General features: G+C 60.6%; 1 protein-coding gene across 3 annotated transcripts in view; it reads right to left on the bottom strand.

The window, feature by feature from the left end:
• Positions 1-889: 889 nt before the first annotated feature.
• Positions 890-25,839, bottom strand: part of JAML (junction adhesion molecule like) — a 72,552-nt gene continuing 47,602 nt past the window's right edge. For all 3 annotated transcript variants that reach the window (XM_054725593.1, XM_008150112.3, XM_054725592.1), the window contains exons 2-10: positions 24,894-24,955; positions 20,618-20,772; positions 15,918-16,143; positions 12,319-12,431; positions 8,726-8,963; positions 5,957-6,095; positions 4,814-4,874; positions 3,373-3,456; positions 890-1,355 (exon numbers count right to left, since the gene is read on the bottom strand). In XM_054725593.1, coding sequence (XP_054581568.1) covers positions 1,272-1,355; positions 3,373-3,456; positions 4,814-4,874; positions 5,957-6,095; positions 8,726-8,963; positions 12,319-12,431; positions 15,918-16,143; positions 20,618-20,772; positions 24,894-24,948 — 1,155 coding nt within the window. In that variant the 5' untranslated portion in view covers positions 24,949-24,955 and the 3' untranslated portion in view covers positions 890-1,271. The remainder of the gene's footprint in view (positions 1,356-3,372; positions 3,457-4,813; positions 4,875-5,956; positions 6,096-8,725; positions 8,964-12,318; positions 12,432-15,917; positions 16,144-20,617; positions 20,773-24,893; positions 24,956-25,839) is intronic.

The raw sequence follows: 25,839 nt of genomic DNA, 5'->3' as shown, positions 1-25,839 counted from the left end.
TGGTCAAAGATGGCTGCCCCCATGTGGACACAAGATGGCCACCACAAGATGGCCAACAGGGGAGGGCAGTTGGGAAGGACCAGGTCTGCAAGGGAAGGCAGTTGTGGGCAATTAGGCCAGCAGGGGAGAGCAGTTAGGGGTGACCAGGCCGGCAGAGAGGGAAGTTGGGGGCAACCGGGCCTGCAGGGAAGGGCAGTTGTGGGGGGACCAGGCCTGCAGGGGAGGGCAGTTAGGGGCAATCAAGCTGGCAGGGGAGCAGTTAGGCATCAATCAGGCTGGCAGAGGTGTGGCTAGGGGGTGATCAGACTGGCAGGCAGAAGCGGTTAGGGGCAATCAGGAAGGCAGGCAGGCGAGCAGTTGGGAGCCAGCAGTCCTGGATTGTGAGAGGGATGTCCCAGATTGGAGAGGGTGCAGGCTGGGCTGATGGACACACACACCTCCCGGTGCACAAATTTCATGTACCGGGCCTCTAGTGTGTGTGTGTGTGTGTGTGTGTGTGTGTGTGTGTGTGTGTGTGTGTGTATTAGAGGCCCGGTGCATGAATTTGTGCATGGGTGGGGTCCAGCCAGCCTGATCAGTTGGAGGGGACATGGGCGCTTGGCTGGCCTGCCTGCTGATTGAACTCCTGGTCAAGGGGACAATTTGCATATTAGCCTTTTATTATATAGGATATACACTGAGTGGCCAGATTATTATGCATTCAGAGATCATAATAATCTGGCCACTCAGTATGTGTGTGTGTGTGTGTATAATCTTTTTTAAAGAAGCACTGGCTTAAATCCTAGAGGTGTATTCATACCCCACTTCCAACCCTCCAAAACTTTCTCAGTCCCCTCAGCTGATTGAAGAGTCCACTCCTCTCGCACCCAGCCAGAGTATGACGACAGGATGACATCCACAAATCACATTTATTTAGGGACCATGTGCCAAAGGAAACATTCGGGTTGGTTTTCACTGCGATTCTTCCCAGGATCACATCCACAAAGACGCCCTCCAACCTGAGGGATTGCCCGGATGGGGTGCTTGGTGCAGCTGGGCAGCTCAGCCAGGGTCCCAGGGCCAGGGTCTGCTCCAGAGGGCCCATGTCCGTGCTTCCCCCATCAGGGCCTGGGTCCAGAGGTGCCCCATCCTCCTGCCAGGCTCCGAACCCCCCATCTTCAGCCTCTGACCAGCCAGGGAGGCAGGACAGCTGGGAGGGGGTCTGCATGGCTGGCACCGGGACCGGCCACACAGGGGCTCCTCTGCCTCCAGAAGGTGAGGGGACTCTCTTCTTAAAAGGCTTGCCCTGTGCGGGGCCCTCCCTCGGCCCACTTTTTCTCAGGTGGGTTACTCGGCGCTGAAGGCCACACTGGGCGCTGCCGGGAAGGGAAGAAAGCAGCACAAAGCACGTTTGCGAAACGTATTTCCATCTGAACAGTCACCATGCGCTGAGCTCTTTCCGCCCATCCGGCCCCATTCTGAATGTCACGTGTACTGTCTCTTTTGATCCTCGCCACCCGGGAAGTCGGTAATAGTATTCCCATTTTAAGGATGAGAAAACTGAGGCTCAGAGATGCTGAGTTACCTGCCCAAGGTCACCTCGCTTCTAAGTCAGGGTCAGGATTTGGACCTGTGGGTCAGCCCAGCTCCAAAGCTGTGGCTTAGCCACCACAGCATGCGGCCCCGTCGTCTAAACCAACTCAACACCAAAACCAAAGGTCCGTGCTCCCCCTGCTCCTACCCCAGGTCCACACGAGAGGCCGCAGGCGGGGTGCACCACGCGCTTGTGGCATTGGTGCCGATGCTGCGCCACAGCCTGCCGCCCTGAGGCCTGGGCGCCGGCGGCCCATTTCAGGAGGACTGAGGTGCTATTTCCTGCGGAGTTTAAATTATAAGCCACCACTCTAGCCGGTGTGGCTCAGCCTGTGGACTGAAGGTCCCGGCTTCGATTCCGGTCAAGGGCACACACCTCGGTCGCAGGCTCCCGGCCCTGCTCAGGGGCATCGGGAGGCAACCAATCCTTTGGTGTTTCTCTCTGTCTCTCTTTCTGTCTTCCATCCATCCACTCCTTCTAAAAGTCAATGGGGAAATATCCTCAGGTGATAAAAGTAAAAATAAAAAAGTAAAAAAAAGTGAAAATAACAGAATAAATTAGAAGCACCTACGACTGAACCTGGGCAAGGAGCTTCGAAGACAACTCGCACCCCCCTCCTCTCTACCTCACGGCCTCTGCGAACCCCGGGCCCGCGGGGCAGGAGCCAGGGCGGCTGCGTCAGCAGGTCTCAGGGCAGCTGGGTCCCTGCAGACCGCACGGCAGATCACACGGCAGTGAGGGCCGAGGGGGTGACTCTATCCGACTACAGCTCCAGAGAGGAGCTCCTGTTCCAGCCGGCGGCACCAAGCCAGGCCCTGACCTCGTGTCCCTGGAGAGCCTCCCAGGCTGTGTCCTCGGGGAGTCATGTGTCCTCAGCCCCGGGTCAGCAGGAAGCGCACAGCCATCACCCGCCGCACAGCAAAACCTGCGCCCCCGGGGCCTGGGCCTATGATTAGTCCACAAGCAGCCGCCTGTCCTGCGCTCACCCTCCTGTCCTGCTCCGCCCCGGCACCGCAGGTGCCTCCTCCGGCTGCTATGCTCCCCTGGGGAACTGAGCCAAGAGCGAGAAGGAACCAGCCTTCCCGGCAGTTAGGTTAGGCCAGCGCATAAGAAGTCGCTCTTAGAATAAAGGAATCTAGGAGTTGGGAGGGACCTTTTGGAAAGCATCTGTCTTCCATCGCCATTCATCCCCTCTGCCCTCCTCCATCTCCACCACCCTCCCCGGCATCGCCACACGGCAGTCCATGGCCATGAGTTCTCTTCTTTTCTCTCCATCTCCCCCCGCCCCAGACCCTCCGCCTCCCCAGCCAACAGTGCTGTGTGCCTGCCCGCTGTCTGCGAGTCTGCCCTTGCAACAGCACTGTGCAAGGATCAACGGCGCCCCTTATTAGGTATTTAACCTCACATCGGGCCTAAGCAAGGACCCCTGGCGCCCTCTTCATCAGGCCCTACTGATGGGGCAGAGGCACCCTGTCATCCCACATTGAAGGCCCCTCTTCACCCCTAAAATCCATCACCTCGGCCTTCGTGCCCCTAGGACTCGAGGCTGGGCATGAAGGCACCTTGGAATGAGTCTTCTACCCGGCAGAGCTTCAGCATCTGACTTCCCTGCCGCTTAGAAGACTCTGCCCTCAGCAGCTCCCCCCACCCCAGGTCCCGGCTGTATCCCACCCCTCCAAGTCCTGGCCATCTCCTCCCCTATTTCCTCCCCCCCAGGTCCTGGGCCATCTCCTCCCCCCAGGTCCCAGCTGTACCTCCCCCCCAGGTCCTCCACCTCCAGACACCTGGCCCCTCCTCACCATGGTCATGTAGGTGGCCTCTGGTCTCTCACTTGGCTCTTCCTTGGTCACCCCCCGCACGGTGAGTGAGGAGTAAATGTGCTTCTGTGGGGAAATGGTAAAACATTCCTGAAAATCAGTGGTTCTGCTTTTTAAATATATATTTGTATTGATTTCAGAGGGCAAGGGAGAGGGAGAGAGACAGAAACATCAATGAGAAAGAATCATTGATCGGCTGCCTCAGGCACACCCACACTGGGGATCGAGCCTGCCATCGGGGCATGTGCCCTGACTGGAATTGAACCCTGACCTCTTGGTTCCTGGGTTGATACTCAATTGCTGAGCCACCCCCACTGGGCTCAGTGGTTCTATGACAGAGAAAAGGCCACCTGCTACGATTCACATGGCATCAGCCACCCACACGGGCAGGCGTAGAGGTCACTGAAAGCTAGAGAATTACCATCAATAACGACAATTCCATCATCAATGTTCCAGAAAATTAACGCCTCAGCAAAGAGCCCTATCTTAGGAACCAAATTCTTTGCCAAGCAGTCTTTGTTTGAATCCTTCTCTCGCCAAATTGGATCTGCTCCGTGGTTACCTCCTCAGTCCTGGGGGAGGCCGGCACCAGCCAGCCCCTGACCTGCCGCCAGCCTCTCAGGCTTCGTGGTGGGACGGCCTCTCGGAGCCCCTCACCGGGAGGCTGGGCGCACCTGGCGATGCCCATCTCCGTCTTTACTTGGGGAAGCAGTGTCATCCCGTGGGAGACTCTGGGGCGCTGGAGGCCCCTGCACTGTGAGGGAACCCCACTCCGGGCCCAGACAGACCAGAGATGGGAAGGCCCACATCCCAAAGGGAGTTTAAAAGTTAAAAAAAGAAAGAAAGAAAAAGGAGCTCAAAGGAACGAGTCCATTTCTCAGCCCCTGGGCGTAGCCATCACAGCTGTTACAGCGAACACGGAGGAAACGGGCTGAGGGTCCTCGCTGTCTAACGGGCCTGCGTTTTCCCCTTAGCCGGGGCTCCCCACACACTCCCAAGGAGCCCAGATTCCGCCTCCTGTGCACAGAGCCTCGTGCGTTAGGAAGCGCCTGCGTGTCACCCCGAGACCTGAGCCCACGCAGGGCGGGTCCAGGGGCCCTGGTCCTGCTTTTACTGATGAGCAAACAGGCTCAGGGCGGGCACAGGGCTGGGCCCGCACCGGGACTGTGGGGCCCCGAGTCCAGTGCTCCCTGCTCAGCCGCCCCCCAGACATGGTCACACACTGGGCGGCCCAGCTGCCCACACACGCCCCCATCCCACGCCCCCTGGGGGCGTCAGTCCAGCGGTGAGAGGCCCGAGCCGGGCTCTGGTCCAGCCGCCGGCCCACGTGCTGAGACACAGGATGAGTGAGGCCGCCGCCCTGAGAGGCCCAGGGCTCACCTGGCCTGGCCGGGCACAGCCAAGCGGCAGAGCCTCCTCTTACCTCGGGGCGAGCCCTGTCCCTGTCCTCCAGCCTCTTCACCGGGGCCTTGGACGTCCCGGAACTGCAAGGCAGGAGATGCGGGCGGTTAGCGGCCAGGACTGGCCAGTCCAGGTGCCCTCGGCGCTTGGGGAAGAGGCACCAGAGCCGGGCTGTTCTCCCTGGACTCCTCCCAGCTCACCCCGAAGGCCGCGGCGCCTCCCGGCGAGCAGAGAGCATCCGGGAGACCTGAGGCCTGGCAGCAGCTCCCGCGTCCCCATCACCCTGGCTTTCTGTCTGTGACAGGTCAGTGGATGCACAGAGCTGGGCCACGGGTCACGTGCTCATCTCCCAGGACCAGGCGGTGCTGCTGGGCCGGCAGGGGAGGCAGGGCCAGCACGACAGCAGGTCAAAGGCCCAATCGAATCACCCCACAAGCACCCCACTGAATGCTCTGGCCCCTTCCCACTCCTTGGCCTTTGATGTCTTGGCCATTTGCCTTCTGCGTTTGCCATTGAAGACACTTTTTTCTATTTTGGCCTATTTTCTATTTTCACTCTCTCCCTCTCCCTCTTTCTCTCTGAAAATCAATAAAAAAATTTTTTAAATAGTTTATCTCTGGCATTGAACGGCACCATTATACTTTGTGCTTAAGATTTATACTCTTTACAAAGTTTTTTAAGTATGTTTTTATTGATTTCAGAGAGGAAGGGAGAGGGAGAGAGAAATAGAAACATCAATAAGAGAGAATCATCGATGGGCTGCCTCCTGCACGCCCCCTACTAGGCATTGAGCCCACAACCCTGGCCTGTGCCCTGACTGGGAATCGAACTATGACCTCCTGGTTCATAGGTCGATGCTCAACCACTGAGCCTCACTGGCCGGGCAAGATTTAGACTCTTAATTCTGCTGCACCTAGACACCTTTTTAAGGAGCTGCTGGTCTTTGTAAAACACCGACACCAAGGAGGCGGGTGTGGGGATGCTCACGGCCCGGGAGCAGGGGCGGTCACTCTGCCGGGGCATCTGACCCCACATCGTGCACAGAGGACGTTCCCTTCTGAAACAGCCCTTCTGGAAGAGGGCACCGCTCGGGCCGGTCCTCCCCCCCTCGGGTAGAAGCAGCCTGGCACCACCAGCCCCCGTCTCAGGCGAGAGCGACCTGTACCTCTTACTCCCCTGGATCCTCCTCGCAGTCAGGATGAGCACCGGAAGCAGCAGGACAGTGGCGCAGACGATGCCCACGATGATCACCAGCTGGGTACCGCCCAGGACCTCGGGTGTGCGGGCCACGGCGGTCACCAGCGCTGGGGGAGGAAGCGATGGGGAAAGGGCTGAGACCCCCAGTTACAGGCACAGCAGCCACAGCCAGGCCGGAAGTGGGGAGAGGGCCGACTCCACCCGTGTTGAAGCACTAGGACTCCTGCTGTCCCCATAGACTGAGAACCGAAGCCTGATGCCCTTGCGTAGGTGGCAGGAGAGGCGACCTCACCTAGAGTCCCCTTTTGCATTAACAATTCTATCTTCAAACTTGGGTCACAAATGACGTTGACATAACAGACTCCTAGAGGCTACTGATCTTTCTACGGGAAAGTGATTGTTTTTTAAAATATATTTTATTGATTTCAGAGGGGGAGAGAGAGAAAGAAACATCAATGATGAGAGAGCCATGGATCGGCTGCCTCCTGCACGCCCCACACTGGGGATCAAGCCCACAACCTGAGCATGTACCCTGACTGGGAATCAACTGTGACCTCCTGTTCATAGGTCAGTGCTCAACCCCTGAGCCGCGGCGGGCGAGCGAAAGTGATTCTTTTCCAAAGGCTCTATGCTACACAGCTCAGCCCACCGGCAGGACGCCACGTGAGGCCTTGAGGCACTTTCCCGCACCGGGTACCCGAGGTCCTGGGCGGTACCCAGCTCGTTTCCTCGATTCATTCTAATCACACACAAATACGGATCTGGCTTTTGTCCTGGAGCAGGAGAAGCGCTGAGAGGTCATCACGATGGGACTGAGTGCTGGGACCTGTGGCTGAGGAAGACGGACCGGCTGCTGCAGGAAGAGGGAGCCCCAGCCAAGCAAGAGAGCAGAGACCAGTCAGAGGCCTGAGTTCAAGACAGAGATAAAGACACCAGCACGAAGGCGGTGGGATGGACGGGGAAGAAGGCAGATCCAGAGTCAGGCACAGAAACGACAGGACCGGTCATCGGTTAGACGGGGTCCTGGGAACGGGCAGCAGCGAGTACAACGGGTAGGGGGCGCCGTTCGCTGGGGTGGGGGGTGCGAGTGGAGGCGATGGGCGGGGTGGAGGAGGTGGGCCGGGAAGAGGTGTCCGCGGCTGGATGTCTTGTATTTGAAGGACTTGGGGGGCATTGGGGTGGACCGCATACAGCTCTACAGAGATGGACAGACTGTGTCCCACACAGAGTGTGTGGCGTCCCATCCCGCTGAGGAAAGGAGGCGGGATGTGCCAGTGCCGTCGGGATCGAAACCTAGCGAGGCAGCAGCGGCCGCCAGAATGCGGTGCATGGAGGGACGAGACGATGGGAAGTGAGATGAGAGACGCCGCACGCGGCCCTGCAGCCAGCATCCGGCCACGTCAAACCGCCCCCTGGTGTGGTCAGGCTGCACAGCTCTGCACACGCCCAGCACCCTGAGCTGTTTTCCTATCTCAATAAAGCTGTTTTAGGGAAAAGTAAGGGCCCTGCCGGTGTGGCTCAGTGGATAGAGCGGCATCCTGCGGACCCAAGGGTCCCGGGTTCGATTTCGGTCAAGGGCATGTAACTCGGTTGCAGGCTCCTCCCCGGCCTGGGCCCTGGTTGGAGGCTTGCAGGAGGCAACCGATCAATGTGTTTCTCTCACATCAATATTTCTCTCTTCCTCTCTCTCTAAAAATCAATGGAAAAATATCCTCGGGTAGATTAACAAAAGAAAGAAGAAAGCCATAGGATGAGAGCTAAGCAGACAAGAAGGTGAGGTAGGAGGAGAGGTGAGCATGTTTATTCACGGAACCTTAGGAGTCACTGACAGTGCGGGGGGAAGGAGAGGGGGCGGCACCTGCGCGCAGGGCTGGGTGGAGGGCAGGGCCAGGGGCGGTGGGGCGACCGAGCCGCTGTGGGGGAGGGCTGGAAGGTGACCGAGCTCCCACTGGCCAGTCCTCTGTCTGTGAGGCTAGGGTCAGGCTCCGGAGGGTGAGAAAGGCTCTGTCCTGCTTCCCGGCAGCTGGGACTCTGCTGCAGACAAGAAGGTGCCTCCACAGACTGAAGTCCCAGGCCAGGCATCAAGGCAGCTCCATCCTGCCCCCAGCCCCCTCCAGCCAACCACAGCCAAGCCCTGAGGCCCTGGTGCAATGCAGACTCCACAGCCACATCCTGGCTGCTAACTGGGTTAAGGTTTACCTCTAACCCTCACTTAGCAACCTCTCAGTCAACACGGCCGGCCTCCGGCCTCCTCCACGCCGGCCTCCCTGCTGTTTCCCAGAACACAGCGCCTTTGATCAGAAACCCCCACCTACTTCTGGTCTGGTGCCTTCCTGTCTCTCGGTTCTTTGCTGCTCCCACCGGCTCAGGGTCCCTTCACCCTCCACCCCAGAGCACACAAACGGTCTGAACTTCAACTCCAGGCCATCTGCGTCCCGGACCTTCAAGCTGGCAGACTGCGCTGGCCACGGGGAGGTCTGGCCGGGGGCCGGGCTCCCTGAACGTACTGGCTCCTTTTCACTGACCCGCCGGCAAGGCCAGAACCAGGGTGAGGCCACCACGCTGCCCAGGGCCACACGTCTAAAGAGGCACCAGCCTCAGGGCCGGGCCAGCACGGGGTCAGCCCCCGAGAGTGATGCCTCCTGACCTTTCGCGCCCGCAGGCCTCCCGGGCCTCGCCCGTCCTGGCCACGCTACCCAGCCACGGGCCCTCCCGCCCCCAGCCACGTGTTACACACTTTGGGGCTCTCTCTGAATCACGTGCAGCACAAAGGTTTTCCTGAAAGTCAGGTCCCCCAGCTGGATGCTGCAGGTGTAGCTTCCCGTGTCGGATTCCCGCACTCCCTGGAGCAGGACGGAGCCGTCGTTGTGCGCCGTGTCCCCCGCCAGCGTGAGGCGGTTCCGGAAGCGGCCCCCGCTCGGGGAGTACCCCGCAGGTCCTCTGCGTTTGGCGGAATAGTGCAGCACCACCTCCTCCTAGAGGGGAAAGGCGAAATGTGAGCTCGCCAGGGGGGTGGGTGGGGGAGGGGGAGGCCCCCAGATGTGTAAGCAGCACAGGTGTTGTCAGCGAGGACGGTGCGCACGCAGGCGTGTGCGGGCACGTGGCGTTGGGAAGGACGCTCCCACATCACCGGCAACGTTCCCTCGGGAGAGAGCGATGCGGAAGTGAGGATGGGCCTTTCGCTTTTCACTCTTCTACGGGCCAGAGAGGGAAAGCCAGCCTCACTCTCCCAGCTGTGCGGGTGGGGTTCCCGGGAACCGGGAACCGGGGGCAGGACTAGCACTGCGCTCCGGGCGCCCGCCCAGGCCTCCCCCACCCTCCCCCACCCTCCCCCATCCTCCCCCACCTTCCCCCACCCTCCCCACCCTCCCCATCTCCCCCACCCTCCCCCACCCTCCCCCATCCCCCCACCCTCCCCCATCCCCCCACCCTCCCCTACCTTCCCCCACCCTCCCCCACCCTCCCCCATCCTTCCCCATCCGCCCACCCTCCCATCCTCCCCCACCCTCCCCTCATCCTCCCCCACCCTCCCCCACCCTCCCCCACCTACCCCCATCCCCCCACCCTCCCCTACCTTCCCCCACCCTCCCCCACCCTCCCCCATCCTTCCCCATCCCCCCACCGTCCCACATCCCCCCATCCTCCCCCCATCCTCCCCCACCCTCCCCCACCCTCCCCCACCCTCCCCATCCTCCCCCACCCTCCCCATCTCCCCCCTCCTCCCCCACCCTCCCCCATCCTCCCCCACCTTCCCCCATCCTCCCCCATCCTCCCCATCTCCCCCCTCCTCCCCCACCCTCCCCCATCCTCCCCCACCTTCCCCCATCCTCCCCCATCCTCCCCATCTCCCCCACCCTCCCCCACCCTCCCCCATCCTCCCCCCATCCTCCTCCTCCACCCTCCCCCACCCTCCCCATCCTCCTCCATCCCCCCACCCTCCCCCACCCTCCCCCATCCCCCCATCCTCCCCCAACCTCCCCCACCCTCCCCCATCCCTCCACCCTCCCCCACCCTCCCCATCCCCCCATCCTCCCTCCCCTATGCTCCCCCTTCCTCCCCATCCCCCACCTCCCCATCCCCCCCCACCCTCCCTCATCCTCCCCCATCCTCCCCATCCCCCCATCCTCCCCCATCCCCCCATCCTCCCCCATCCTCCCTCCCCTATGCTCCCCCTTCCTCCCCCATCCCCCCATCCCCCATCCTCCCAACCCACCCTCCCCCCCACCCTCCCCTATCCCCCCTGTCCCCCCCACCCCCCCACCCTCCCCCACCCTCCCCCACACCCCCACCCTCCCCCATCTGGCCTGTGAGCGGTGCCTTCCTCAGGGCTCAGGCTGCACCTCCCGCAGGCACCCTCGCCCCATCCTCCTCGCACCACTCACATAGCAGCAAATCCCATCACTGAGCCCTCCCCCGGCACCTCAACTCCAGCCCCTTCCCACCTCCTCCACTCGCCACCGGGTCAAGGACCACTGCTCACCCAGACTCCTGCCAGGAGCTTCCTCACTGGTCTCCCCACTTCCTCCCAAGCAGTGCCCTCCCAGGAGACGAGTCGTTAGAAATATGAGTTAGAGCATGTCCTCCTCTCTCACACCCTGCAGTGCGCCCTCGGCGCGGCCCTTTCCTCTGAGCCCATCTCCCACCTGCCCTCTCGCCTACTTGGGTCACTGCGCTCCAGCCTCACTGACCTCCTTGCTGCCCTTGAGTCGCAGCCTCAGGGCCTTTGCATGTGTTGCTCTGTGTGCCTGGACCCTCCTCTCCCCAGACATGCACATGGCTCGGTCCCTTCCTTCCTCGGACCCCCTGCCCCAATGCCACCTGCTCGGGAGGCCTCCCGGGGCCTGTTTAGGTAGCAGCAGCACCCGGCGGCCCCTCCAGGGCGTCCTCACTGTGTGCTGAGGCTGCTCCCGCATTAGCTGACTCTGGCTCCTCCCCCAGATGTGGGTCCCTGTCAGGGCGGGGCTTTCACTGCACAGCAGATGCCCAAAAAATACTCATTAAATGAGGATGTGTTGGCATTTTTAAAGTAAGGAACATAAACATTCGCATTTTTAAAAGCTTTTAAGAAAAGAAACGGGGATGGCCGTGCAGACACAAAGATGAATAAAAAGGCCTCGCCCCTGACTCTGCTCTCTGTGACGCAGACTCACAGCTGGGAATGCCCGTTCTCGCCCTGTGTGCTGTGGGGCCTCACTGGTGGCTGACATGTAAATGCGTGACAAGCTCCCAGCGGTGGCCTGAGACTCCAGGGACTCCCCGTGTCCACTCGATGCCGCCCTTCCTGACCCCTCAGAGCAGAGAGGAACAGTGATTTCAGTGGCTTTTCTCAGGGATGACCTCTGTCTTAGTTTATAAAAGCTGAAACTCGCATAAAGCTTCCAGCTTCACCTATATTAACAGGAAGGCCTTTGGGAGGCCCCCAGCCACACAGCGTGGCCCGGGAGTACCTCGCCCGCCACAGTGACATCCTGGTCTCGTGAACGAACGTGCTGTTTTACAGCTTCCGAGTTCGCAGGACCCGCTGCTCGCCCCGGCCCCTGGGAGCTGCAATCCCAGCCCCTGAAGCCCCCTCGCGACAGGGGGCTGTCTCCACCACATGAGTGGGGCGAGGGGCGCAGAGAAAACTCACAAAAGTAACCCACATAAGAGCACAGTTGTCATTGTGCTTCTCTCTGGCCCAGAGCGTTCCTGCCTGGGCCCCAGGACCCTGCCTGGTTCTCCCAGGAACTCTACGAAGAGAAGCAGGGACGACGGGCTGTATGCAGTGGCCGAGCCATGCAGATGCCGCACACACACCACCTCATACACATCTCCGCTGCCACACCAGTCAGGCGTCTCCTCCTCCTCCTCCTCCTCCTCCTCCTCCTCCTCCTCCTCCTCCTCGCCCTCCTTCTTCTTCCTCATCATCTTTTTTTTTTTTAATCCTCACCCGAGGACATTTTTCCATGGATTTTTAGGGAGAGTGGAAGGGAGAGGGAAAGACAGAGAGAAACATCGATGTGAGAGACACATTGACTGGCTGCCTCTTGCACGCACACTGACCAGGGCCCAGGCCGGGGAGGAGCCTGCAACCGAGGTACTGCCCTTGACTGGAATCGAACCCGGGACCCTTTGGGCTGCAGGCTGATGCTATATCCACTGAGCCACACCAGCCAGGGCTCCTTCCTTATCTTATCATATTCATTAGAGTTATTTTTCCCACCAAAAAGCTGAAGTGGCCCAGCCAAGTGGCCCGGTGTGCCACCACATGGCACCGGATGCCTGGATTCCCCCACTCCCCTGCTACTGTCACCAGCGGCTCCTACCACAGAGGCGGTCCCTCCTCGTTACCTTGGCGTGCTTCTCTGGTGAGAACGTCCACTCGACCTTGGTCATGAGCTTCTCTTCCGTGCTCTGGAAAGCACAGCCCATTGAAGCTGAATCACCCACATGGACCATGAGCTCTGGGATAAGAGGATAAATCAGGTCAAACCCAAGATATGCTCAATAGAGGCCAAAGAACTTCGAGAAGAGATAATATTGGCTGCAGATCCTCACAGTAAGATCAACGTTACCAACCAACATGGCACACATCTGTGCAGACACGAATCCAGAAGCTCCCTCACACCACACGGCGCTCCCAAGAAGGAGAGCCCTCCAGCCGCCCATGCGCATCCAGGCACGAGTCCTGCTGTCTTCGTGCGACAAACACCTCCTGGTCTTCAGTCCCCTTCTCCCTCCCACGGCCCCACTCCACCCAGTTCATAGTGAAGACCGTACGAGACTGAAGCCCACCCCTCTGTCCCCTCCTGAGGGCCCCACCTCTGCTTCGAATAAACAGGAAGTGGGAAGGTACAGCACTCTCATCCTTGTACATATACTAGAGGCCTGGTGCACAAATCCATGCACGGGCAGGGTCCGGCCGGCCCGCCCCGGTCAGGGCAGATTGGGCCAGTTGGCCGGCGGCCCCGCCCCCTGGTCAAACTCCCGGTTGAAGTCCCGGTCGAGGGGACAATTTGCATATTAGCCCTTTATTATATAGGACAACCCCCGGACCCTGCTGAAGAACTGAGTCACAGGTGGCTCTCCTCAACTTCCTTCCTTTCTACGAGTTGCCTTAGGACCTGCTTAGGACAGTTCTGGCTACAGAGCAGGTCACAGGACTCCTTACTAATTAGGTCATTTTCCTCTGGATGTTGTTTCTGTTTCACTCCCTGCCCCAAACCCCAGCCTCTCCCCCTTCCCCTGCTTCTGGCTTTGCAAGTCCTCTTTCTGTGAGCAGCTGACCCCATCGCGCGTGTACTGCGTGAGTCACGGCGAGAGGCCTTGGAAGAGAAAACAACGAGGAAGAGGTGTCTGATTTTTCGATGCTGCTCTGCACAAATCCAGCGCAAAGCCAATGCAGAGAGGGACGCGAGGGTGGTGTTCAGGGAGGCACGAGCCCAGGTCTTCACTGGACAAGGCTCCTTCCGAAGATCACCAGGCGAAGTTCAGGAAGGAGCAACAGCGCACAGGCCGACCCTTCACCCCCACGTTTCCCCGGAGAACGAGCTTCCTGCCCAGCAGGACAAACGCAGAACGGGAGGGAAGCAAAAGAAAATATTATGAACTCGAAACTCTACAGAGGGAATTGTTTTGAAAGTCATCAAAATTCACTCCAAAGAATACCAGGAGAGGAGGGAACGCGCTCGAATTCCAGCAATGCATTACAAACTGAACTCCAGCCCGGCTGGCGTGGCTCCACAGTTCAGTCGATCTATGAACCAGGAGGTCGCAGCTCGATTCCCGGTCAGGGCACACGCCAGGGGTGTGGGCTCGATCCCCAGTGTGGGGCGTGCAGGAGGCAGCCGCTCCATGATTCTCTCTGATCATTAATGTTTCTCTCTCTCTCCCTCCCTCTCCCTTCCTCTCTGAAATCAATAATAAAAATGTGTAAATTTTTTAAAACTAAACTCTGTTTTTTAAAGGCAATATAATAATGAATCCTCTGACCCTCCCCATGCGCAGAGGATGAACGTGGGAGACCAGAGCCACCAGGAAGACCAGGCAGCCCAGAGCCGCCTGAGTGGGCCCACGCCCAGCTCCCCACTCCCTCACTCCACACCCCAGAGCAGCCAAACAGGAATTGGTATTGTTTTATTTGTAAGAATATTGTCTGTGGTGTTTAAATGAGAACTGTGAAAAGAAGAACTAAAGAACTAGAATCGGGAAATTACCAGCTGAAGGGTGACTTGGCGGAGAGATCAGGGCCCCGCACAGAGGCGCTGTCACAGGGGAGAGGACGCCTCCCCCAGGAGCTGGGTCTCCTCCCACCCGGGCGGGAGGGAAAGGCAGACACAAGCTCTGGGGACACCTCACCACCCGACAATTGTCCCGGCTGCGTGGACGGATTCAACGCCTGAAATCCGCTCCTCTTGGTTCGCTCCCTCCGCATTTCCTCTAAACAGGAAGAGGCCCCGTTCTGTGGGCCACGCTGTGTGGACACGTGTTGGCGTGGCATCAGAAGACAGAGCAGAGAGCCGCGGCCCCACGGCACCCCAGGGAGCACCGGCGGCTGATCGCTGCCCTCTTCCCAGAGGCCACAGCTTGGGCATCAAGGGAAAAATGACAATTGAAGAAAAGTAAAGAAAATAAATAAGTAAATTAGGGGAGAGGCCAGAAGCTACCGTCTACAACTCCAGTTTTCAGACGACAAACTCGTGAGGGGCACATTCAAGAATCTCATTCATTCGTAAGCGTTTGTTGATCGCTCCCTCTGTGCCGGGCAGGCGACAAAGAACACAGACCCAGGTGACCCGGCAGAGACAGCTGAGCAGGGATGAGCGTCACCAGCGGGAGGCGGGGTGCCGGGGAGGAGCTCTCTAAAGGAGGGGCCCAAACCAGCCGGATGGGGGGTGAAAGGGGGAGCACACTCAGCGCCCCCTCTAGACCGTGAGCGTTCCTGAGGCCACAGACTGTTCCTTCTGTCTCGCACTTTCAAAAAACGTGTAGAAATCTGGGGTTTCCAAACCTTTGAAAGCAGCAGAATTCTTTCTTCAAACAAAATCTTACCTGGCGGCCCCTCAATACATCAGGAACAAGATAAGGGCTGAGTGTGCAGGGGAGGTGGGAGCCTGAGGTCCTACCTGGCCAGGCCCTCCATCCACCCTCCCTGCTCTCATCCTTCGAGCGCCCCCAGGTTCCCCGGACCTGGGGGCCCCACAGCGCAGTTCTCACACCACCATCTGCCGCAGCCACTCCCTCCGTTTACAGCTGGGCAACTGAAAGCCAAAGAAGTCAGGGACGTCTGCTCGTGTCCTCCACGTCCCAGAGCGCTGACGACAGCCTACAGCACACCGTGTGGCAGCAGCGTGGGCAGCGCCGAAGGGTCGGGCACAGTGACAAGGACATGTTGTCAGAGGCCACGAGGATCAAGCCCTGGACCTGACATTTAATACATACGGGGCCTGACGCCGTCACTGCCCTCTCTGAGCCTCGGCGACGGCCTCTGCGAGTGGAGAGCCGCACTTCCTCGGCAGCACTCTCAAGAGCATGAAAGATGTCTAAAGTGATAATATCGGTCATCCCCATTTTATTTGTTTTTAAAATATATTCTTATTGATTTCAGAGAGGAAGGGAGAGGGAGAGAGAGAGATAGAAACATCAATGATGAGAGAGAGAGTCATGGATTGGCTGCCTCCTGCGGGCCCCCTCCTAGGGATCGAGCCCCCAGCCCAGGCTGGAATCGCCCTGACTGGAATCGAACCCGGGACCCTACAGTCCGCAGGCCCACGCTCTATCCACTGAGCCACGCTGGCTAGGGAACGCCTCACTTTAACTGGAGAGCACTACGGCCTGCAGCTCGCGCTGAGGTGAGCACGGAGCCCGGGCTGCATTTACGCAAAATCCGTCCCCTGCCCTGGTCGCCCTCAGGTCTCCAGCCCCCTCCCCCCTGAGCGGCGGCCACGCACCTCGGGGTTCCGCCGGCAGCACGTGCAGCGCCACTTGGGTTTTGAACACGCGGCTCTCCAGTTCCAGGCGGATCTCGCAGGTGTAGGTTCCCTGGTCGGCCTCCTGCACGTCTTGGAGCAGCAGGGAACCGTCGTTGTGCGCGAGGCCCCCCGCCAGGCGCGCCCGGTGCAGGAAGCGCCCCACGGGCACGCTGAGGTTGGAGTAATAGTACAGCACGTAGTCCACCTGGAAGGCACGGCATCGGGCCTGAGTCCGGCTCCAGACCGGCCGGGCTCAGCGCCCTGCCCTGCGGGCGGCGCGGCCACCGTCACGTGACCAGAAAACACTTGTGAATCATCAGAAGGTGCTCATTCGAAGGGAAATATTTTGCTATTATTTTTTTCCATTTAATTTTTTATGGATTTCAGAGAGGAAGGGAGAGGGAGAGATAGAAACATCAACGATGAGAGAGAATCATTGATCAGCTGCCTCCTGCCCGCCCTCCACTGGGGAGCCCCCAGCCCAGGCTGGAATCGCCCTGACTGGAATCGAACCCGGTACCCTACAGTCCGCAGGCCGATGCTCTATCCACTGAGCCGAACCGGCCAGGACAAAAGTGAAACATTTTGAATAGGATTTTAAAAAATCATCATGTGCCAGAAAGCATCTCTTGCACACGGCTCCATGGCTCACGCAGACAGAGCCCGATGGAGAAAGAGGGGCCACAGCTTTGAGCCCTGACCTTGGGGTGCAATGCAGTACCCACTCTGAAGATCGCTCTGGGGGTTCAGACTCACAGCTCGTGGAAACCACCTCCCATCTTCACCCCGTCCTCTGCCACAGCCCCAGGACTAGCTGGCAATCGGAGGCCCGATGGGAAGCCCCGCTGGCTGCCGTGAGGGTCCCAGCCTGTGGCTGTCACTCCCCCGTCTACCCGCCTCTCGGCAGCTGCCAGTGAGGCACGAGGAGGCATCAACAGGAAGTGCCGCACAGGCCGGAGGGGCGGGCCTGGAGAGTCCTTGGTTGTACTTACACCACGGGGCTCCCTCTTACAATACTAACAGTCATGAGCATTGGAGTGAGCACAGCATTCTGGGAATAGCATGTCCTGAGCTTCACAAATAATATTTCATTTGCAAACATTGTGAGCTTGTTGTTAATAACATGCTACAAGGACATTTTCCCCAAATGATCCTGACATAGAACATCTCCACAGAAGCTCCACTTCCACCACTGAAGAGCCCACGAAACATCCTCTGCAGGTGTGCTGACCTGCCACCCCCACGTGGCCCACAGCTGTGCTGACCTGCCACCCCCACGTGGCCCACAGCTGTGCTGACCTGCCCACCCCACGTGGCCCACAGCTGTGCTGACCTGCCACCCCCTACAGCTGTGCTGACCTGCCACCCCCCACAGCTGTGCTGACCTGCCACCCCCACGTGGCCCACAGCTGTGCTGACCTGCCACCCCCACGTGGCCCACAGCTGTGCTGACCTGCCAACACCACGTGGCCCACAGCTGTGCTGACCTGCCCACCCCACGTGGCCCACAGTTGTGCTGACCTGCCACCCCCACGTGGCCCACAGCTGTGCTGACCTGCCACCCCCACATGGCCCACAGCTGTGCTGACCTGCCACCCCCACATGGCCCACAGCTGTGCTGACCTGCCACCCCCACGTGGCCCACAGCTGTGCTGACCTGCCCACCCCACGTGGCCCACAGCTGTGCTGACCTGCCACCCCCCACGTGGCCCACAGCGGTGCTGACCTGCCACCCCCCCACGTGGCCCACAGCGGTGCTGACCTGCCACCCCCCACGTGGCCCACAGCTGTGCAGACCTCCCCATCTCCACGTGGCCCCCAGCTGTGCTGACCTGCCACCCCCCACAGCTGTGCTGCACCTGCCCACCCCCACGTGGCCCACAGCTGTGCTGACCTGCCCACCCCCACGTGGCCCACAGCTGTGCTGACCTGCCACCCCCACGTGGCTCACAGCGGTGCTGACCTGCCACCCCCCACGTGGCCCACAGCTGTGCTGACCTGCCCACCCCACGTGGCCCACAGCGGTGCTGCACCTCCCCACCCCCACGTGGCCCACAGCTGTGCTGACCTGCCACCCCCCACGTGGCCCACAGCTGTGCTGACCTGCCCACCCCACGTGGCCCACAGCTGTGCTGACCTGCCCACCCCCACGTGGCCCACAGCTATGCTGCACCTGCCACCCCCATGGGGCCCACAGCTGTGCTGACCTGCCACCCCCCACGTGGCCCACAGCTGTGCTGACCTGCCACCCCCCACGTGGCCCACAGCTGTGCTGACCTGCCACCCCCCACGTGGCCCACAGCTGTGCTGACCTGCCACCCCCCACATGGCCCACAGCTGTGCTGCACCTCCCCACCCCCACGTGGCCCACAGCTGTGCTGACCTGCCACCCCCCACATGGCCCACAGCGGTGCTGCACCTCCCCACCCCCACGTGGCCCACAGCTGTGCTGACCTGCCACCCCCCACATGGCCCACAGCTGTGCTGCACCTCCCCACCCCCACGTGGCCCACAGCTGTGCTGACCTGCCACCCCCCACATGGCCCACAGCGGTGCTGCACCTCCCCACCCCCACGTGGCCCACAGCTGTGCTGACCTGCCACCCCCCACATGGCCCACAGCTGTGCTGCACCTCCCCACCCCCACGTGGCCCACAGCTGTGCTGACCTGCCACCCCCCACATGGCCCACAGCGGTGCTGCACCTCCCCACCCCCACGTGGCCCACAGCTGTGCTGACCTGCCACCCCCCACATGGCCCACAGCTGTGCTGCACCTCCCCACCCCCACGTGGCCCACAGCTGTGCTGACCTGCCACCCCCCCACATGGCCCACAGCGGTGCTGCACCTCCCCACCCCCACGTGGCCCACAGCTGTGCTGACCTGCCACCCCCCACATGGCCCACAGCGGTGCTGCACCTCCCCACCCCCACGTGGCCCACAGCTGTGCTGACCTGCCACCCCCCACATGGCCCACAGCGGTGCTGCACCTCCCCACCCCCACGTGGCCCACAGCTGTGCTGACCTGCCACCCCCCCACATGGCCCACAGCGGTGCTGCACCTCCCCACCCCCACGTGGCCCACAGCTGTGCTGACCTGCCCCCCCCCATAGCTGTGCTGCACCTGCCCACCCCCACGTGGCCCACAGCTGTGCTGCACCTGCCACACCCCCACGTGGCCCACAGCTGTGCTGACCTGCCACCCCCATGGGGCCCACAGCTGTGCTGACCTGCCCACCCCCACGTGGCCCACAGCTGTGCTGACCTGCCACACCCCCACGTGGCCCACAGCTGTGCTGACCTGCCCACCCCCACGTGGCCCACCGCTGTGCTGACCTGCCACCCCCACGTGGCCCACAGCTGTGCTGACCTGCCACCCCCACGTGGCCCACAGCTGTGCTGCACCTCCCCACCCCACGTGGCCCACAGCTGTGCTGACCTGCCACCCCCATGGGGCCCACAGCTGTGCTGACCTGCCACCCCCATGGGGCCCACAGCTGTGCTGACCTGCCACCCCCACGTGGCCCACAGCTGTGCTGACCTGCCCACCCCCACGTGGCCCACAGCTGTGCTGACCTGCCACCCCCACGTGGCCCACAGCTGTGCTGACCTGCCATACCCCACGTGGCCCACAGCTGTGCTGACCTGCCACCCCCCACGTGGCTCACAGCTGTGCTGACCTGCCACCCCCACGTGGCCCACAGCTGTGCTGACCTGCCACCCCCACGTGGCCCACAGCTGTGCTGACCTGCCACCCCCATGGGGCCCACAGCTGTGCTGACCTGCCACCCCCACGTGGCCCACAGCTGTGCTGACCTGCCACCCCCACGTGGCCCACAGCTGTGCTGAGCTGCCACCCCCACGGGGCCCACAGCTGTGCTGACCTGCCACCCCCACGTGGCCCCCAGCTGTGCTGACCTCCCCACCCCCACATGGCCCACAGCTATGCTGCACCTGCCACCCCCACGTGGCCCACAGCTGTGCTGACCTGCCCACCCCACGTGGCCCACAGCTGTGCTGACCTGCCCACCCCCCACAGCTGTGCTGACCTGCCACCCCCACGTGGCCCACAGCTGTGCTGACCTGCCACCCCCCACAGCTGTGCTGACCTGCCACCCCCCACGTGGCCCACAGCTGTGCTGACCTGCCCACCCCACGTGGCCCACAGCTGTGCTGACCTGCCACCCCCCACATGGCCCACAGCTGTGCTGACCTGCCACCCCCACGTGGCCCACAGCTGTGCTGACCTGCCATACCCCATGGGGCCCACAGCTGTGCTGACCTGCCACCCCCCATAGCTGTGCTGCACCTGCCACCCCCACGTGGCCCGCAGCTGGGAAGGAGGCCTAGCAGATTCTCCCGCACATACATGCCGAGGCCACAACCGACTGTGCAGACCAAGGCCTCTCACCAGCTCACTCCCCTCCCAGGCACCTGCGCTGCTCTAAGAGGACAACACTGAGGAGAGGAACTGAAACGTGAGGCGCACGCCTCCCCTCGGCTCCTCAGGAGGACATCGCTTCGCCCTTGCAGACGGAGGCGGGCGCGCCGCGAGGCTGAACGTCCAGCAGAGCGGGGTCCTGACGCGCTCCAGAGCCCGAGCTCCTAACACTCACCTCCCGGCCCCGGAGACCTGACCCCCCTCCCTCGTGTCCCGACCTCGGTCCTGTGTCCTCGTTACCTTGGCGTCCTCCCTGGGTGAGAATGTCCAGTCGACCTTGGTCACGCGTTTCCCTTCCACGCTCTGGAACACGCAGCCCAGCAGGGCGGGCTCACCCGCATGCACTGTCAGCTCCAGGGAGGACACGAGCAGGTCGTTCAGGCCCAAGAAACAGCCTGCAGGAGCCAAGGGCCAGAGGAGGCACCGTTAGGAAAGTGCCCTGGACGCACAGACCGGTATCCATCACCACGGGCCACACACCTGCCCTCCCAGCTGACCCAACGTGGACACGTGTGCAGAGGCCCGCGCTCGAAGCAGCATGGCCTTCCCGGGAGGGGGACACCCTCTGGTCACCCCAGGGATCAGATAAGGGCTCTGCGACACAGGCTACCTGGCCTTCTCCTATCGGCCCTTCCCCTTCCCAGAATCCACCCCCCCTCCTTTCCAAAGAAGGAAGAGAAACCCTGTGGTCCCTGCTTTCCGGCGGGCACTTAAACGCCCACGCACAGGAACGGGATGTCCCTTGTTCTCGGTTAGCCAACCGTTCCCCATGGACAAAGCAACTCCCAGGTATTTTCCCTTCCTTCCTGTCTGCTCTGTTCTTTGGTTCCTTCACAGAAGCTCATCTCTGCATTCGCCGCTGCTTCTGGCTGCTGTGCGTGCAAGTCCTCGGAACGAGGCCAGCGCAGGCACAGCTCTCCCCTGCGCGGCCTTTGTGCCTGCCTCCTCCCACCCCGCCCCCCACCCCAGCCCCACCAGCAGCCCTGGCGCCCAGCCTCCAGGGCGTGGCACGCAAGGTACCAGCCCACTCTCCCTGCACCTGCTCCAGTCATTCCTCTTCACTCACAGGGAGAACCGTTAGATGGACACTCCTGTTTTCAGAAGATATGCTGTTTTCACAAGAAAGAGACAACGTCGCCAAGAAAGACACCTTTAGAGACGATGCTGACAGAGGGGAGGGGGAGGCTGGGAGAGGGGAAGGGACTGAGGACCACCGATTGGCTGTTACAGAACAGCCCCGGGGATGGGAGGTACAGCACAGGAAACACAGTGATCTATACTAATAAAAGGACAATATGCTAATTAGACCAGGTCAACCGGACATCCTCCAGACATCCAACTTCCTTCCGGACAAAGCCACGGTGGCGGGGGCCGAGGCAGAGGCTGTTAGGGGCAATGAGGCTGGCAGGGGAGCAAGCAGTTATGGGCGAGATCAGGCTGGCATGGGGGAGCAAGCAGTTAGGGGGCAATCAGGCCAGCAGGGGAGGGCAGTTGGGGGTGATCAGGTGGGCAGGGGAGGGCAGTTGGGGACAATCAGGCAGGCAGGCAGAGGCAGTTAGGGGTGATCAGGCAGGCAGGGAGGCAAGTGATTAGGAGCCAGCGGTCCCGGATTGTGAGAGGGATGTCCAACTGCTGGTGGGGTCGGGCCTAAACCGGCAGTCGGACATCCCCCAGGGGTCCCAGATTGGAGAGGGTGCAGGTTGGGCTGAGGGACACCCGCTGTGCACGAATTTTGTGCACCAGGCCTCTAGTCTATCTATATAAAACTCCAATATGCAAATAGACTGAATAAAGGAACCAAACCATCGGTTGCTGTGACGGGCGCTGACCACCAGGGGGTGCACATGGAACATGGTGGGCATCGGCAGCAGGTGGCAGAGCACAGAACCTGGCGGCCATCGGCCATGGCAGGAGGGTGGAGCAGGTGAGTGGGGCGCCAGACCAAGGCGGGGCACCGGTCGCTGTCATCGGGGTGAGCCTCTGGTGGTTACTGAAAATTCTTTGCTCCCGCATGCCAGTCCCGCCCGGCGCTCGCACCTGCTGTCGGCGCTGGCCCTGCTCGCACCCGGTGCTGGCACCAGCCACAGTTGCTCCACGCCGTCAGCGGGTGCGAGGGGCCGTCGCCATCAGCACGTGGGAGCGGCAGTAGTGGGAGGGGCTGGGCAGAGCGCAGAGGAGGGGCTGAGGCCGCCCCTGTGCCCACCGCAGCCTCACGGCCCACAGTTCCTTTCAAGGTGCACGAGTTTGTGCACTGGGCCCCTGGTGTTGTAAAACTATGTATGCTGCCAGGTGGCATTGGGAAGATCTGGGGGCACCCTTCCTAAAATATATGATTGTCTGAGCACGATGCTGTGAATTACAACGGAAAGATGAAATTTAAATTAAAGGGAAAAGAAAAAGAAAGACAAGCTTAGATACTGGCCAGTTTCTATCAGAGAAGAACCAAGTGCACACACGGGGAATGAAGACTGTGTGGGCTTTTCAGCCACACTGCGGCCGAGGGCAAGTGCTGCTGCCCTGCCAACAGTGGGTACACAGTGGGGAGACAGAGATAGCGGGGCACAGTGGGGAGATGGAGACAGCGGGCACACAGTGGAGAGATGGAGACAGCGGGCACACAGTGGGGAGATGGAGACAGCGGGCACACAGTGGGGAGATGGAGACAGCGGGCACACAGTGGGGAGATGGAGACAGCGGGCACACAGTGGGGAGACAGAGAGTGGGGCTGCCGGCAGACAGGGGACACACAGTGGGGAGATGGAGACAGCGGGCACACAGTGGGGAGACCGAGACAGCGGACACACAGTGGGGAGACAGAGACAGCGGACACACAGTGGAGAGACGGAGACAGCGGGCACACAGTGGGGAATTGGAGACAGCGGGCACACAGCAGCGAGACGGAAATAGCGGGCACACAGCGGGGAGACGGAAAAGGAAATGGGGACTCCAGACCCTCTGCAGAGAATTATTTGGAAAGAAATAAAAATGAGCTCCAAAAACAGTTTGGAAGTTTCCTGTCAGGAAGAACTGAGCAAGTTTGCGTGTGGGTGATGCTGTAAGGAGGGACTGTAATTAGCATTAAGCATGCTGTGTGCAGGGTAAAACGTGTTTGTAGGAAGGCAGGAGCGGCAGCCTAAGCAAAGGGAAGCTTAGAGCCATTGGGGAACCTCCGTAGAGAAAAGGCCGAGGAAAAGGAGACTTTCTAAGGGGGAAGCCCTGGCACGAACCCGCCAGCAAGTAACACAGCGGGCGGCGGCCTCCTCGGGCTGCGGGCACACCCCTGGGAAATGACGCAGGACCTCTGAAAAGCTCTCTGACACATACACTTCCGTGTGTGCACGTGCGTGCCTGTGCGCTTTATGTGCACGCATATGTGTGTCCAGGCATGTGCACGTGTGTGTGCACGTGTGTGTTTGTGCGTATGTGTGCTCAAGCATGTGTAGATATGTGTGCACATGTGTGTACTTGTGCGTGTGTGCGCATGTATCCAGGTATGTACATGTGCACGTGTTGCACGCACGTGTGTCCATGTGTGTGCACGTGCACCCTGTTGCCTGGAACTAGAGCCAAGGCAGCTCTTTCGTGTGCCCGCTGAGTGTGTGTTTAGGTCACCATCCCAGGTAAAAACACGGATGGAGAAAGGGGAAAGGCCATGCGAGCAGAGCAGCCGTCATTTGTTCTCCGCAGAGACGCCTGGGACGGTAAGAAAGACGGGAGCGATGGGAAGGTTGGACATGAGACGGGCAAGAGCACCTGAGCTCTCAGCACCTGCAACAGGGAGGCCGCCTGGTGGCGGAGGCAGCCAGCAGGCGTGGGGACCTGGAGGACAAGGGTGCCTCGGGCAGGCGCCTCGGGCAGGCGGGGAGAGGCTCCGGCACAGAAACCACCCAAATCAGGAAGAGGAACCACAGGAGGCTACCCTGGCTGAAGCATGAAGCAACGACAGGGATTCTGGGACTTTCTTTGGTGATTTCATTTCCTGATCTGACACCAGCGGTGAATTTAAAGATGACAATATGAGCCCTGGCCGGTGTGGCTCAGTGGACAGAGCATCGGCCTGTGGACCACAGGGTCCCGGGTTGGATTCCGGTCAAGGGCATGTACCTTGGTTGCAGGCTCCTCCCCTGTCCGGGCCCTGGTCAGGGGACGTGCAGGGGGCAACCAATCGATGTGTCTCTCTCACATCGATATTTCTCTCTGTCTTTCCCTCTCTCTGCCACTCTCCCTAAGAACCAATGGAAAACATCCTCGGGTGAGGATAAAAAATAAAAAACAAATGAGAAGACGGTGATTGAAGGGCAGGAAGGCAGAGGGAGGTTTCTCTGTATCACACAGGAGCCTGGGCCTTCGGGGCCGACAGCGGCTTCTGAAACCACGGTCCCCACAGACTGCAGTTCCAGCTCTGGGTTTCCATTTCCAGCACACCGAGGGGAAATGAAAACACCCCAGATGGCTTCTCCATTGCTCACGAGACTTCTGAGAATCACCCCCGCCCGCCCCCACTGGCTCCACTTACCCAGCAACACTGGCCTCAGCGCGAGGGTCAGGAGGCAGAGCACGCTGCTCTCCATCTTCAGCCTGAAGATAAAAGGGAAAACGTCAGAGCACAGTTTCAAGAGAAGTTCACTCACGCCCCACACCAACAGCGAGACCCCCGGGCCGCCGCCAGGCTCCAGGGCGCGGCGCTGGCGGGGAGACAGGCAGCGGCTCTGTGGGGGGCCAGAGGCGGAAAGAAGCAAAGGAGGAACCACAGAGCAGGGTGGGGGCTGCTGCGATGCCCGGAGAGGCGCTGGGGCTGCGGGAGCTGAGCTGGAAGGGGAGATGGATGAAAGCTGCTTTTCAAGAGAGAAAAGCACATGGTGCTAACTACCCTGGCGAGGACAGCCCTGGGCATTCGGCAGCCGGAGTGTCACCTGAACAAGCGGTGACGGACCCTCGGCCTGAAAGTGCCTGTGAACAGATGAAGACTGCCCAGGCCGTGGCAGAGAGGGGGCCTGTGCCTGGTCCAGGCCACTCAGCTCTATGGCGCAGAAGCCACAGGAAAGCCTTCCGCTTTCTCTCGTGACGCTTCCTGAGACGGGGCCGCCTGCGCAGAATGAGAGCTGGGCAGCCCTGGCCGGTGTGGCTCGGTTGGAGCACCATCCCGTAGGTGTTTCTCTCTCACATCGATGTTTCTCTCTCTGAAATCCATAAACAGCCGAAACCGGTTTGGCTCAGTGGATAGAGCGTCGGCCTGCGGACTGGAGGGTCCCGAGTTCGATTCCGGTCAAGGGCATGTACTGTGGTTGCGGGCACATCCCCAGTGGGGGGTGTGCAGGAGGCAGCTGGTTGATGTTTCTCTCTCATCGATGTTTCTAGCTCTCTATCTCTCTCCCTTCCTCTCTGTAAAAAAAAATCAGTAAAATGTATTTTTTTTAAAAACCCATAAACAGCCCTTGCTGGTTTGGCTCAGTGGATAGAGC

Source organism: Eptesicus fuscus, chromosome 13 (genome assembly GCF_027574615.1).
Source record: "Eptesicus fuscus isolate TK198812 chromosome 13, DD_ASM_mEF_20220401, whole genome shotgun sequence".
In the NCBI taxonomy this organism is placed as follows: Eukaryota; Metazoa; Chordata; class Mammalia; order Chiroptera; family Vespertilionidae; genus Eptesicus; species Eptesicus fuscus.
The sequence above is the reverse complement of the archived record's forward strand: the minus strand, read 5'-3'. Positions and strand labels throughout refer to the sequence as shown.